The sequence below is a fragment of the Vombatus ursinus genome, unplaced genomic scaffold (genome assembly GCF_900497805.2).
Source record: "Vombatus ursinus unplaced genomic scaffold, bare-nosed wombat genome assembly UNPS02014798.1, whole genome shotgun sequence".
Lineage (NCBI taxonomy): Eukaryota > Metazoa > Chordata > Mammalia > Diprotodontia > Vombatidae > Vombatus > Vombatus ursinus.
In genome coordinates, this window is record NW_020954576.1 from 59,907,362 (window position 1) to 59,920,425 (window position 13,064).

General features: G+C 39.8%; 1 protein-coding gene across 2 annotated transcripts in view; it reads right to left on the reverse strand.

Moving 5' to 3' along the window:
- LOC114050126 (egl nine homolog 1-like) overlaps positions 1-12,862 on the reverse strand; it is a 71,341-nt gene extending 58,479 nt beyond the window's left edge. Inside the window, exons 1-2 of one of the 2 annotated variants that reach the window (XM_027871704.1) lie at positions 12,330-12,862; positions 11,882-12,260 (exon numbers count right to left, since the gene is read on the reverse strand). In XM_027871704.1, the coding sequence (XP_027727505.1) occupies positions 11,882-12,260; positions 12,330-12,862 (912 nt within the window). Of the gene's footprint in view, positions 1-11,881 lie in introns of both variants that reach the window. The other variant, XM_027871703.1, reaches the window with a different exon arrangement.
- Between the last annotated feature and the right edge of the window lie 202 nt (positions 12,863-13,064).

Here is a 13,064-nt window from a genome sequence, read left to right on the forward strand (position 1 = left end):
ATGATGATGATGATGATGATGATGATGATGATGATGATGATGATGATAGCATGCTTCTAAAGCCTTGGTCACCCTCTGCTGAGTATGTTCTAATTTGTCAATGTTCTTCTTAAAATGTCCATTCCAGATCTTAAAATTCCAGGTGCAACCAAGCTTGGACCCAAAGAAAAAATATGCGATTACTTACCCTCTTTCCTTTGTAAATCAATCAATCAAAAAACATTTATTCTACTATGCGCTATGCAATGGGAATATAATTATAAAGAATGATACAACACTTACTCTCACAGAACATACAGTCTAATGGAGACCAAAAACCAAGTACACATATAAATATATTCTGTATAAACATAGCACAAATAAATAAAAACACATACAAGTTGTTAAATACAAGGTAGTTTGGGAGGGATAGTACTAGCAGTTGAGAAAATCAAGAAAAGATCCTAGAGTTTGAACTGTATTCCAAAGAAAAGACTTTGAGGCAGAAGAAAGGAGGCAGACAGTCAGTACAAAGGCAAGGCGACAGATGATGGACTGTTGAGTGTGAGGAAGAGAGAAAGCCAGTTTGCCTGGATTACAGAGAGCAAGAGTATTGTCCAGTGAAGCCAGAAAGATAGGTTGAGGCCACGTTATTAAGGACTTTAAAACAGAATAGTTTGTACTCTATCCTATGCAACAGGAAGCCACTGGAGTTGACTAGACAGTCATATGGTCAGATCTATGCTTAAGGAAAATTATTTCTGACAGTACTGCATAGAACAGACTAGAGTGGGAAGATAGTGGATGCAAGAAGACAAATTAGGAGGCTGCCACAGTAATTTAGGAGAAATGATGAGAACCTGCACTATGTTGGTGGTTAGTCATGTGAAAGAAGAAAAGCAACCAAATAAAGAGATGAGATATAAAAGCAGAAATAGCAAATTCTGGAACTGACTGAATATGTGGGGTGAGAGAGAATGAAGAGCAGAGGATAATTCGAAGGTTACAAAGCTGGGATAGTAGTGTGAAACAAACATGAAGCAAAAAGGGAATAGTTTGGGGGTGCAGATAATGAGTTCAGTTTTGGACAAAGTGAATTTGAATATCTGGGACATTTAGTTTGCCAACCATTAAAGCAGGATTGAAGCTCAGAGGAGAAACTGGGAATGGATAGCTAGATCTGAGAGTCATCTGAATAAAGATGATAATTAAATCCAAGGGAGGGACTATAAGAATATAGGTGGATAATAAAAGAGGGCTGGGTCAGAACCTTAAGGAACACCTTCAACTAGGTCTGATGTGGATTATCCAGCAAAGGCGACTGAGGAGGTTTGGTCAGATGGGCAGGATGTGAACCAGGAAAGATTAGCATCAAGAAAATCCAGAAAACGAAACATCCAGAAAGAGAGAATGGTCAACAGTGTAAAAAGCAACAGATAAGAATGAAATGGATGAGGACTAAGAAAAAAAAATAATTATTTAGCAATTAAGAGATCATTAACATTGGAGAGAACAGTTTCAAGTCAGTGATGAGCCTGGAAGTCACACTGCAAAGGGATGATAAATGAAAGGAGAGAAAGACAAGTAGAAACAGCAAATATAGACAAGTGTGACTGAAAGAGGGAGAAGAAATAATAGGTCAATAGTTTAAAGCAACTGTAGGATGTAGGCTTTTTTAAGGATGAGGGAACTTGAACATGTTTGAAGGCATTATGGAAATAACCAGGGGAAAGGAAAGGTTGAAGATTCAAGAAAGAAGAAATGACTGATGATACAATCTTCTGGAGATGACAAGAAGGCATAGGATCAAGTATATATGTAAGAAGATTGAGCTTGGTAGGTGGAAAGGCCACCACTGTCATAAACTGGGGACTAGAAGGAAAGAAAAGGAGATGATGGTTAGAAAAGAAGGGAATAAGAGAAGAGGTAGCTCTGGCTAAATGGCCTCAATTTTCTTAGTAATCAGCAAGGTCCACAGCTGGGAAAGTGAAGAGGGAGGGAGGGAAGAGGAGAGGAGATGGAAGCTGGATTGTAGAGAGTTTAAGTAAGGAATCAAACATTTAAAACAGCTTCAGTGGAGAGTGAATGACATAAGACAAGACATCAATTAGGGTGGAATAAAAGGACTGTCTTGTTTTAGTTAGGGCCTAGTTGGTATTAGATAACAAAGGTGGAGGACAATGAATGAGAAATAGTGGAGATGTCAAAGTTTTTCAGTATGCTGGTCACTTTTGCTAAACTCTTTGGGTTTTTCCCCCCCACAGATTACTGAGAGAGAGAAAAAAAAAATAACATATTAGAGAGAGAGAGAGAGAGAGAGAATATTATGGTATCCCTCTTATTTTACAAATAGAGAACCTGAGGTGAAATGGATATCCCAGATTCACACAGCTAGTGCCTGAGGTCAAACTCAAACCTGAGTGTAGGTCTTTTAACACCCAAAAATCTGTGTTTTTTCACTTGTGAGAATTCATACTTCTTCCCCTCAGACTTCACAGAGCACTTGGCTTGAATTTCTCTTAAGCACTTGGTATATGGCATTATAATTATCTTGTGCATATCTCATATCACCATTCAGTAACCCATCGAAGATCACTCCCCCAATCTGCACTCAAGATTTTGACATCCTTAGAAGGTGGCTAATTATCACTCTTAAAGGTAACTCTGAGGCCTGTGTTTTTCATATAGCTTCTTACAAGCCCCCTTCCAGTATGCTTCCTATTAATCATCAGCAATGGTATTTATTAACACAGTATAGTAAAAACAGTTAGTACAAAACATTCCCCCCAAAACTCTGAGGTATAGTCCCCCACAAATACACACAAGTCCACTTGAAAAGTGAGCTCAAACTTAGAGTACAAAGGAAGTGAGGCACACATGTAGCATACACCTGTGGCAAAAGGGTAACTCACATCTACTTGCACTTTATGGGCTGGAAGTCCTTTACTGAGTTCAAAGCTGGAATTCTTTCCTGGTGCAAAGGACCATGATCCTTGAAGCTGACTCCCTCCTTGGGGAACTGCCTTTCCACACATTTGTCCCCATCTGTTTGTCACTCTGTTCCCAGTTGGATATGTTGTCTCCTACTGGTCCAATCTCTGATCCCAGCTGGATCCACTTTCTGATACTGGTCCAGTCTCTCTGATAACATGGTCAATGGGGTGGAGGGAAGACGGAAGAGGGAAAGAGAGAGAAAGCAAGATACAGAGAGCAGAGAGAAACTCTATTCTCCCCCCAAGAGTAATTCCTTCTCAAAGGCTTGGGTTCAAAAGTAGAACTGGAATCCTCAACTCCAGAACTTGGATAAGCTCCTTGTGAGTGGGAATTGTTTCATTCCTTATATCTGGATACCCAGTACCTGGCACATAATATTTGTTTAATAAATGCTGGTTGATTGATTGACTACTCACCACTTGAGTGACTACTGAAATTCCTCTAGACGTTTAAAATCCCATAGAGGCATGGTTAGCCAAGCAGCTGTTCCATTTCTGACCCAGACATTCTCACCTCAGGGAGATCACAGGGTATATCTTGTTTATGTATTTAAAACTTTACTTTACCTGTATGCTAATTATATTAATGGGGGATGGAGAATGTGGAAACTACTCCTTTACACTCATATTTTACTCTAAGTTGCCTGAAGACAGAAATTTGTTTTTATCCAAACTTACCTCCCAACAAAGTGCTGTGCACACAGTGATTAATATATATTCATTAATATATATCCAATTAATATATATCCATATGTACTGCCATCAACAAATGTAAGAAAAGTGATGTCTATTATAAACATACATAATGGTTATCACATTAAATTATTCTTTTTTTTCTCCACAATGTCTACACAACTGATATTCTATGAGTTTGTTTCCTCTTCCCCCTTTAAGCAAATGGAAAGGAAGATATATGTAGTTAACCAGTGGTTGAGGAAGAACTCGAGTATCCAAATTCTGCTAGCAATCAGGAAGCTTCTTTATTGACTAAAAGTGTGTTTGTGATCATAAGAAAATCAATGTCAGTCAAAAGTGTTTAGCTAGGCTAATTCCCCAAACTGAAGAATTTAGGACAGTTCTGGTAAAGAATACATCCTCAGGTAAGCCAAAACAAGGGACAACACAATGGAGCATGGGTTCCAAGCCTAAAAAATCATCAGACTAAAACTTAGGTCTGGAAAATTTCAGCTCAAGAATTACTTAGCAAGTTCAGGTACTACCTTGGCCTGTACTGGATAATTTTATGTGTCTTTTTGATCACCAGCCACTCTATCCTTGATGTTTTTTATATACCACTCTTTAACCTTTACAACCCTCAAAAACAAAGAAGAAAGAGTAGTATTAAAAAATATCAAGAATAAGAGTTACAACTAAACAATCAAAAGTTCACATGACCCAAAGGTAGGGAACATAAAAGATATCATCAAGGAAATTTATTTATTTAAATTTTGTAGTTCTATAGCCAAAATGTCAGAACATATGACCATGTCAAATAATTTTAGAAAGATTCCCCCATTACCCTTCCTTCAAAGGTAAGGGAATGAGGAAGAAATTTTTAGTATTGTTAGTGAACTGACAAAGTGACCACTCATACTTTGGTCTGTCAAAAGATCATCAAGGTGAGCCAAATAGATGCCTAACAAAAAAGTAATTTTGACAATGGGAAAATTTGCCTATAAATAATATTTAGATCACCGGCTTAACCAAACAGTATTCCACAGATAATTATTTCCAGCCTGACTTACAGGATTCATAGCCAATGAATTTGCTTTCTGTCTCTAGTAAAATGAACTTTCTGAGTAAGCTTTAGGGACATAGAGAAAGTTAATAAAAGATCAAATAAAATACATGGAAGCACAAGAGGTGCCTCATAGCCAACCTGTGAGAACCTAAGGAACGGCAAATCAGCACAGGCAGAAAATAGAACAGGTTAAAGTTTCTGTGCCAATAATCGAAACAGAAAATAAGTCATGGGGTTAAGAAAATAATAAGAAAAAAATTCAAGTTATAAATTGATTTCTATGTAATCAAAATAAACTTAAAGTCATGAAATATTACACTATGTATATATTTAAAATATTCTTTACTGAGCTTCAAAATTAAACTCTGTGATTAAATGAGAAAATATTGTCTGATATTTATAATAAGAACACAAAGTTTAAATAAATGATGACTTTGACCAACTCATAAGTTCTTTTGGAAACAAAACCACAAACATCACTAAGTTGTTGACATTTGGTTTAGTTTTGAGAATGAGGGGTTTGAAGGAGAGGGCATATGGTTAAAATCTTTAGGTTTAAACACATAACAGTGAATCCTGATGACCTTAAAAGACAAAGATGTTTAAGACTTCCATTAACCCGGGGAACAGATATAGCACTAATGTTCTCATCATCCCATACCAACATGCCTCAAATCAACAGCAATATTAATGAGGACTTATACTTTGGTCCGTCAAAAGATCATCAAGAAGATTTTCTCAATAAATGCATGAGAGTCATTTTGACAAAGGAAAAACTTGCTCATAAATAATATTTAGATCAACAGCTCAGCCAAACAGTATTCTAGTAGTTAACTGCTTCCAGCATTAATAGCCATATTAAAATTAGACTTCATGCCTTTCATAGTCTTTGAATTCCCCCACTAATCTTTTGAGTCAAACTACTCAAAGACACTTTAGGTCTCTGCTCTCTAAAGCAATAACTAGAGTAAAAATTTGCCTCTATAATCTTTAGTGAATAACTAGTTCCAGATAGAATCTTTTTCCAGACAGCAGGGGATGCTCCCCACTCTGGATGTTCCCATGTTTTTCTTAAACAAAAACAAAAAAAAATGTACTGAAATCTTTATAAATAGCATTGCACTTATTAATGACTTCTTAATATCATAAAAAGATTAAGTTTCCTTCAATGCTGAGATTCATAATAAACATAAATTACTGTAACACTATTTTACCTCTTTTCCATTTCCTCTACTAATTCTTGTTATCTAATACCCCACCTGGATAAATGATACTTTATTTATTTCTGACTTCTCTTTTGTCTCTAATTTTAAGACAATTTAAACTCTATGCTTTCATCCAATCTCATGAATTACATGGAGTCCTTCAATCCTAGACTCTTATTTCTATCTGCCCTATACTTTTAAAGTTCCCATTTGGGGATATTTTATATCAGTTTAACTTTCTAAGGGATTGTTTCCCATGAAATCACCAAAATAGTTTCAGTGAAAACTATACTGTTAGTAGAAAAATAAATGGATTAGGAATCAGGTGACCTGGGTTCAAATCCCATATCATCCATCTTCTAGCTTTATGATTTTAAGGAAGCCACAGTCTCTCTGAGTTTCAATTTTCTCATCTGTAAAATGTATTACCTGTACCTACCACATAGAGTTGTTCAGATGATTAAAAGAGATTTAGCTATAAGGGTAGCACATGTTGGGAAGGAGGAAGCATGGCTACCACTGATGAAGAAGTGTAAAAATTCATGCACAATTTAAGAGGTGAAAGGTGACTCCATATTGGACAAAAATACCACAGTTCCAGGAGGAAAAAGTAACTAAACCAACAGTTAAGATTAGCCAACCTATGAGAGCACATAATATTTTCCCTTAGCTTTAGCCGGGATCACAGTTAAAAGTGAAGAGGAGAGAAAATTGGGGGGTAGGGGGGTGCTGGGAGAAGCATAACAAGGAAAATAAGAAAGGAAGAAAAAAGACAAGAAATACTGTAGGTATATCCATTTTTTCCTTTGTAAGGATTATGGAGGAAAGGAAGGACAAAGCAATCTTCTCTCAAAAGAAGTTACCTGCCACTAGGGGAAGCTGAGCTTGGGATTGCTTGTACTCAGTTCTGGGCTACAGCAGGATTGAGCCCATCAGGTGTCAACATTATGTCTGGCACCAATATAATGAGCCCTTGAAAGCAAGGAGGGGCTATGAAGCTACCTAACGAAGGGCAAATCAGCACAGGCGGGAAATGGAAAAGGTCAAAGCTTCTGTGCCAATAAGCAAGAGGATCAGCCCATGAACAGCTTCCATACTTCCAGCCTGGGCAAGATAGAGAGATCCAATTTCAAAAAACAGGGGTGGGGTGCATGTAACTTCCATGTAAAAGGACAACTACGTAAACTGCTCAAGAGCATGCCAGGATTCCTGGACATAGCTGGTCCAAGACCCAAAATGAAAGGAAAAATGAAACTGATGTGATAACATCTGTCCAAAGGAAAGTCACCTGCAGCTATAAGAAAAGGGGGAAAAGCAATAAAAGGAAGCTCTTAAGAAATGGGAAAAATAAAGATGGACTCAAGGTAAGGCCAGGGGATTATGGCAAAGGAAAACTAAGAAAACAACCAACAATGTCAGTAGGCCATGCAGCAAGAATACAATTCAACAAACAATTAAAGCCTACTCTGTGCAAGGGGAGGCACCGGGGATAAAACGACAAATAGGGCCTACCCTAGAGGAGTTTACATTCGACTAGAGAAGCAACATGTAAAAGGTTAAGTAAATGTAAGATCATTTGATAAGAGCAAAAATAATAACCTCAGGGAGACCATCACTCTAGTTGAGGAAAGGAGAAAAAGTGGTCTTGTTTCAAAAGAAATGGCCCCACCTGAGGTTCAGAGAAGTTAGAACATCTTGGGAAATTAAGAAAAGAAAGTACCAAAGGAGGCCAATACATCTTTAAAAAAAAAAAAAAAGGTCTACAATAAGTAAATAAGAGGGAAAAGAAACCTAAAACATGGCACAAGTGGAAAATGTCAAAAGAATGGATTGAGGAGGTGAAGGAATAGAGGGAACTGAAAGAGAGCCATAAAAAAAAAAATTAAGAGAAATCCCATAAACTATGAAAAATAAATGAAAGTGAGGACATGTACTACTGACAATATAACAAGGTAAGTGGTTAGAAATGCAGCCTACATAAGGAATTCTGGGAGAAGAAAACGGGAAAAGCAAGAGAAAGAATGCATATTTAAGTTTGGTGTGTTTATGGAAAACAGACAAAAGTCTAGAAATTGTTTCTGTTTTGGCTGTAGATTAAAGAACTGTAAATATATAACATGTAAATAGCTTTCAAATAAAAACCTGTAAACAGCAACTGAAAATACATGTGAACATTCTGCAGGAAAGTACTTTACAATTATACATTTGAAAGGTTTCAAAGTTGAACACAGTCCCTTTCTTAAAATTGTTCTTTGAGCAGTCGATATTAAGTATAACTTTCTAACTAACAATGTTCTTAGCTCCTTTTGCCACAGGGAAATTTGATCATAAACTCTGATATAGCTATTAAACAAGCTCCTTCAATTTGTACATATGAGGAGCCAACAATACAGAAACACTGCCAGAAGTTGTAAAGGTTAGGAGGAAAAAGATGTTTTTTAATATCACAGATGCCTGCTACATACAACCACAATTCCTTCCATTGAGGAGATTCTAATCGATTTTAGAACTACATGTGAAGACATATCCTACTCCCTGATTAAGAGAGTGCTACCTAACTAACTGGAAAATGGATGATCAATCTGTGTTTACTGCTTTATCTTACCACATTTTGCTCCTTTTCTTCAAAGGTATTTCAACTCCTTTCATTTGCCCCCAGGATTAAATTTATGGAAAAATGCTAGCAAATAAAAAATCATATGTATCTTATATATATTATTGAATGAATAAATTCTAATTCACTTTTTTCCCAAATGGAGAAGTGATCATGGGTGACTAATCAAATTTTTAAATCTCTCAAAGAGAATAATCCTCAAAAACATTTATGGCACTCTTTCTTTTGCCCTCCTTTCCTCTCCTCTCCTTCAATCCCCAATACCACTTCAGATTTCCACATTTTTCTATAACCTGAACAACCTCTCCCCACTCTCCTATTTTTCTTCTCCCCAAAAAGCAACAAAGAGTTGTTCCTGGAATCAGTGAAGATCTTAAAGCTTAGGAAAAGAGGAATGAAAGAGTAGAAGAACATGGAAGTTGTCAAAGAATAGAAAAGGGAGGAAAACACCATGAGAAGGGCTCAAAGGAAATGAAACAGGAAGAGCATCATGGGAAGAGATTGAACCTGGTGCTATACCACAGTAGTTTACCTTTTCTCCCATATTCTATTATAATCCTTTCCCTCTTTAACATTAACTATATACATATATGTATATATATACATACATATATGCACATATGTATAAAAATAAACAATTGTTCTAAAATAGTGATATCGAATAAGTCAATGTCCATTTCATTGTATAAAAAAATAGCCATTTATCTCAGTTTTTGAAATGATTACTCAACCTACAATTCCTACAAGCAACTATTACATGCTACATTTTCTAGGATAGTCAAAATTTCTAGAAAACACACACTTTAACAAAGTACAAAAGAAATAGCTTTTGTCAGATGATGTATTCTAATTTTTTGGCTTAGAGTATTTGACGATTTTAGCTATGCCCCAATCTTAGAGTACCACAGACTTTGCAGTCTGCAATATTCAAATTAAAATTAGTTGAAAAAGTATATTACCACTAGCAATTACAGCCTTTTTTTTTTTTAAACAATCGTTGACTATATCCAAGCTTTCCTGTTCATCTTGTGATGACAGCAAAACTAGATTGTTATTACAAAAATGAAGCAAGCATCTTTTGGAAGGGCTGCCTAAAGTAAACATTTCATAATTTAAAAAAAAAAAAACAAATACTCTGAGACCATAAAGTATGTTTCTTCAGGTATAGGATCAGTCATCAGTAGAATAACTAGTATGAATTGGCTTTTTCTTTGCTGATATTTTTTTTTTCCTCCAGGAGAACTGTCAGGTTGAGCTAAATGATTAACAGCTTCTCACCTGGTTCCCTTGCAAGACATTTTGGACAGGGTTAAGGTGAAGTTAGTGGCCTTGAAACAAAGCTGTTGTCTAAGAGACACTATTGTCTAATCAGGGAATCAGATCTTCCACTCTCATCTTATTAGCACCAAACAAACTTTAGATTTTTCCATCACACAATTTCTTTTAAAAATTCAAATTCAAATTTTAATTTTAATTTTTTTTAAATTCCATCAAAAAGAATTAATGATAACTGAATTCTGTAATTACATATTCCTAGTACTTCAATGGCAAACAAAAGTTCAAATCTGCAAAACTTAAACTTCACCTTCATGCTAGCTCCATTAACTACCATAGCTACAGCTAAGTGATTTTAAAGCCACTGTAGACATTGTTTCTTCTGCTAAAGGGATTCCAAAGGAAGTAGGTGGACATTTCCTCACAACGACCTAACCTAGGGAATCAAGAGCTCTAAAAAGCTTCGGAGGCTGCAGCCCCTTCCCCTGGCAAGTCAGTAAGAACAGAAAGATATGAGACCATCCTTCCCTTTCCTTCAATACTGCCTAACCTAGCAAGCTCAACTATTGAGCAGAGAGCAAGACAGATTTTGGATTTTATCTCATTCACAAAATCAAGGTTACACCTTAGATGCACTCCAACAGTCTATATCCAAGTACCCTTTAATCATCTTAATATATTATCACTCAGCAAACTATTTTAATAACCAAGTTATGTCAATTCCATTGCACAATTATATTGTATAAATTTTATCCAAAAATAAATCTTATGAGATTACTGAATTGACAAAGTTTGATCTTTTTCTATTAAGTTTACTATAAAATTTGTTATGCAAGAACACCTGAATTTCAGATGTCCTAATTCAATAATGAAGCTGCTATACTTCTTTTAAATTCCAGGATTCCCCAAGGAAGTAAAGTAGCTTTGGAGGAGGGGGAGATTGGGGAGAGGAGGTAACCTAGTACTGCTCAGTAATAACAAAATGCTCAATGAAATATATATAGTGAATGGTAAAATAAAGCCACTCTGAAAAGTCTACTTTTAAAAACTGTAGGAAAAATTAGCTATAAACAACTTAAGTTTAATAGACTCGCACTGCTTATACTTTTCTGAGAACAGTCCCAGAAAAACCAATTAGTAAGCACATACTTGTCTCATCTTTCACTTTCTTGACAAAAGTGCAGGGGCTCAGTTAAGCAGTCAGGGAGTGTTTTTTGAGTATAATAATAGAGGAGAAAAACTGCAAGAGTATATTATAGAGAGAAAGATACAAGGATTAATGTTTACTATACTTATTAAGAGGCAAAAGATTAGAGATACGGGAATATTATTGAGACAAAAGAAGAAGCAACAGGAAAGGAAAAACACAAAGGAACCCATTCAAATGTAATCAAACAGTAAAGAAATCCCAGATAAAATGTTTTGCTCAAAATCTATCTGTTTTATTGAGGCTTTAAAAGTAAGATATAGGAGAGGAGGGGAAGGGAAGAGTCTTTAGGGCCACTAGAAGAATCTAATGAATTTTGATTAATTGGCTACTTAAGTGATTTTTTTTTCTCATTTTTGTAGTCAATTGACACATTTTGCCAAAAGTATGAGACAATTATCTTTGTAAAGCATAATCTGATGAGTCATCATTCGAATTTAAGAGCTTATGCAAACCCAGCACTTTCTCTGGGTAGTATACTAATACCTCCCAGGGGGTACCCTAAACATACGCTAAGGGAGTTTGTTTTGTGACATACTGAGCGTGCAAACTTAGGAAGCGTCAAACACAGAAAGCTAAAGAAAAGGGTCAGGTACCTGAGGGGCTTTACAAGAAGGGAGGCAGCTGCAAGAAGACTGAAGCACCTAAGTGCTAAGAAAGAGGTGCTGTGGTGAATGACAGCAGGTGAAAAAGGAGACATCTCCACCTGGGAGCGGGGTCTAATAAACACTCCCATTTTCCTCACTGACCGGCGTCAACTAGCATTAAAGAAAGCTATCTCGGTGCGAGCCTGTAACGCAGAAGGGGAGGGGGAGGGGGAAGGGGAGCCCAGCGGGGGTCCCGAGAATACCGCCACCACGTACTTACTTTCGTCCTGCCGTTGATTTTGTAGTTGCCCAGCTTGCCGTTACAGTGGCGGATCAGGTCGTCCATGCTGCTCATGAGCCGTCCGATGGTCTCGCAGCCCGGCTCCTTGCCTTCGATCCAGGTGATCTTGTCGCCCCGGATGTCCTTGGAGGAGTCGCTCTTCTGGCTGACCAGCTGCCCATCGGTGAACTTACCGGTGTCGTGCAGGGCCCGCACCTCGTCGCCGATCTGCTGGCCGGTCTCCTTGCCCAGGAAGTCGTCCACCACGCAGATGCCGTGCTTGTTCATGCACGGCACGATGTACTCCAGCGCCAGCTTCAGCGCCGGCAGGGGCTTCGTCTGCCCGTTGGGCCTCAGCATCAGCCCCAGGCCCGGGGGGCTCAGCTGAGGGCACGCCGAGCCGCCCGGGCACAGCGGCGACCGGCCCAGCGACTCGTCCCTTCCGGACTCCGCCTCCGCAGGGCCCGCCGCCGGCCCGTGGTTGTTGACGGCTGCGGGAGGAGGCGGCGGCGCCGCCGCCACGGAAACCACGGCAGCCTTGGCCGAGGAGGCTGCTCCCTCCGGGGCGGCCGCGGAGACTGGAGGCGGAGGCGGCGGCACCGCCCCCGAGCCCGCGGCCGCGGCCGAGGCGGCCTCCGGGGAGGTGGTGTCCCGGCGCGGCGGCTGCTGCTGCGTTTTCTTGGCTTCTTTGAGCCCGGCCCGGCCGGCCTTGGGCGGCGTCGCGGGGTGCGGGGAGACCCCGGGGGGCTGGGGCTGCGGGCGGCCTCCTCCGGCCGGCCCGTGCTCGGCGGCTCCCCCGCCGCCGTGGCAGACGAGCTTGTGCTTCTTCCAGTCCTGGCGCTGGTGCTCCTTGCTGCAGTAGAAGGAGCTGCGGCAGCGGCTGCAGCGCAGCAGGTTCTCCATCTTCCCGCACAGCTCGCAGTACTGCCGGTCCCGCTCGCTCGGGCTCAGCCCGCCGGCCCCGCCGCTGTCATTGGCCATGGCGGCGGCGGCCCCAGCCGAGCTCGAGGGAGTAACGGGAGGGCGGACGCACGCCGGGGAAGCAGAGGGGCGGACGGCCGGACGAAGCGGCTGCTACTGCGCCATGCACCGCCGCGGCAGCCCGCCGGGCCCTCGCCTCCGCGGCGCCCCGGCCCCTGCGCAGCGCCGGCCGCCCGGCTCCCGGCAGCCGGCAGCCGCCTCA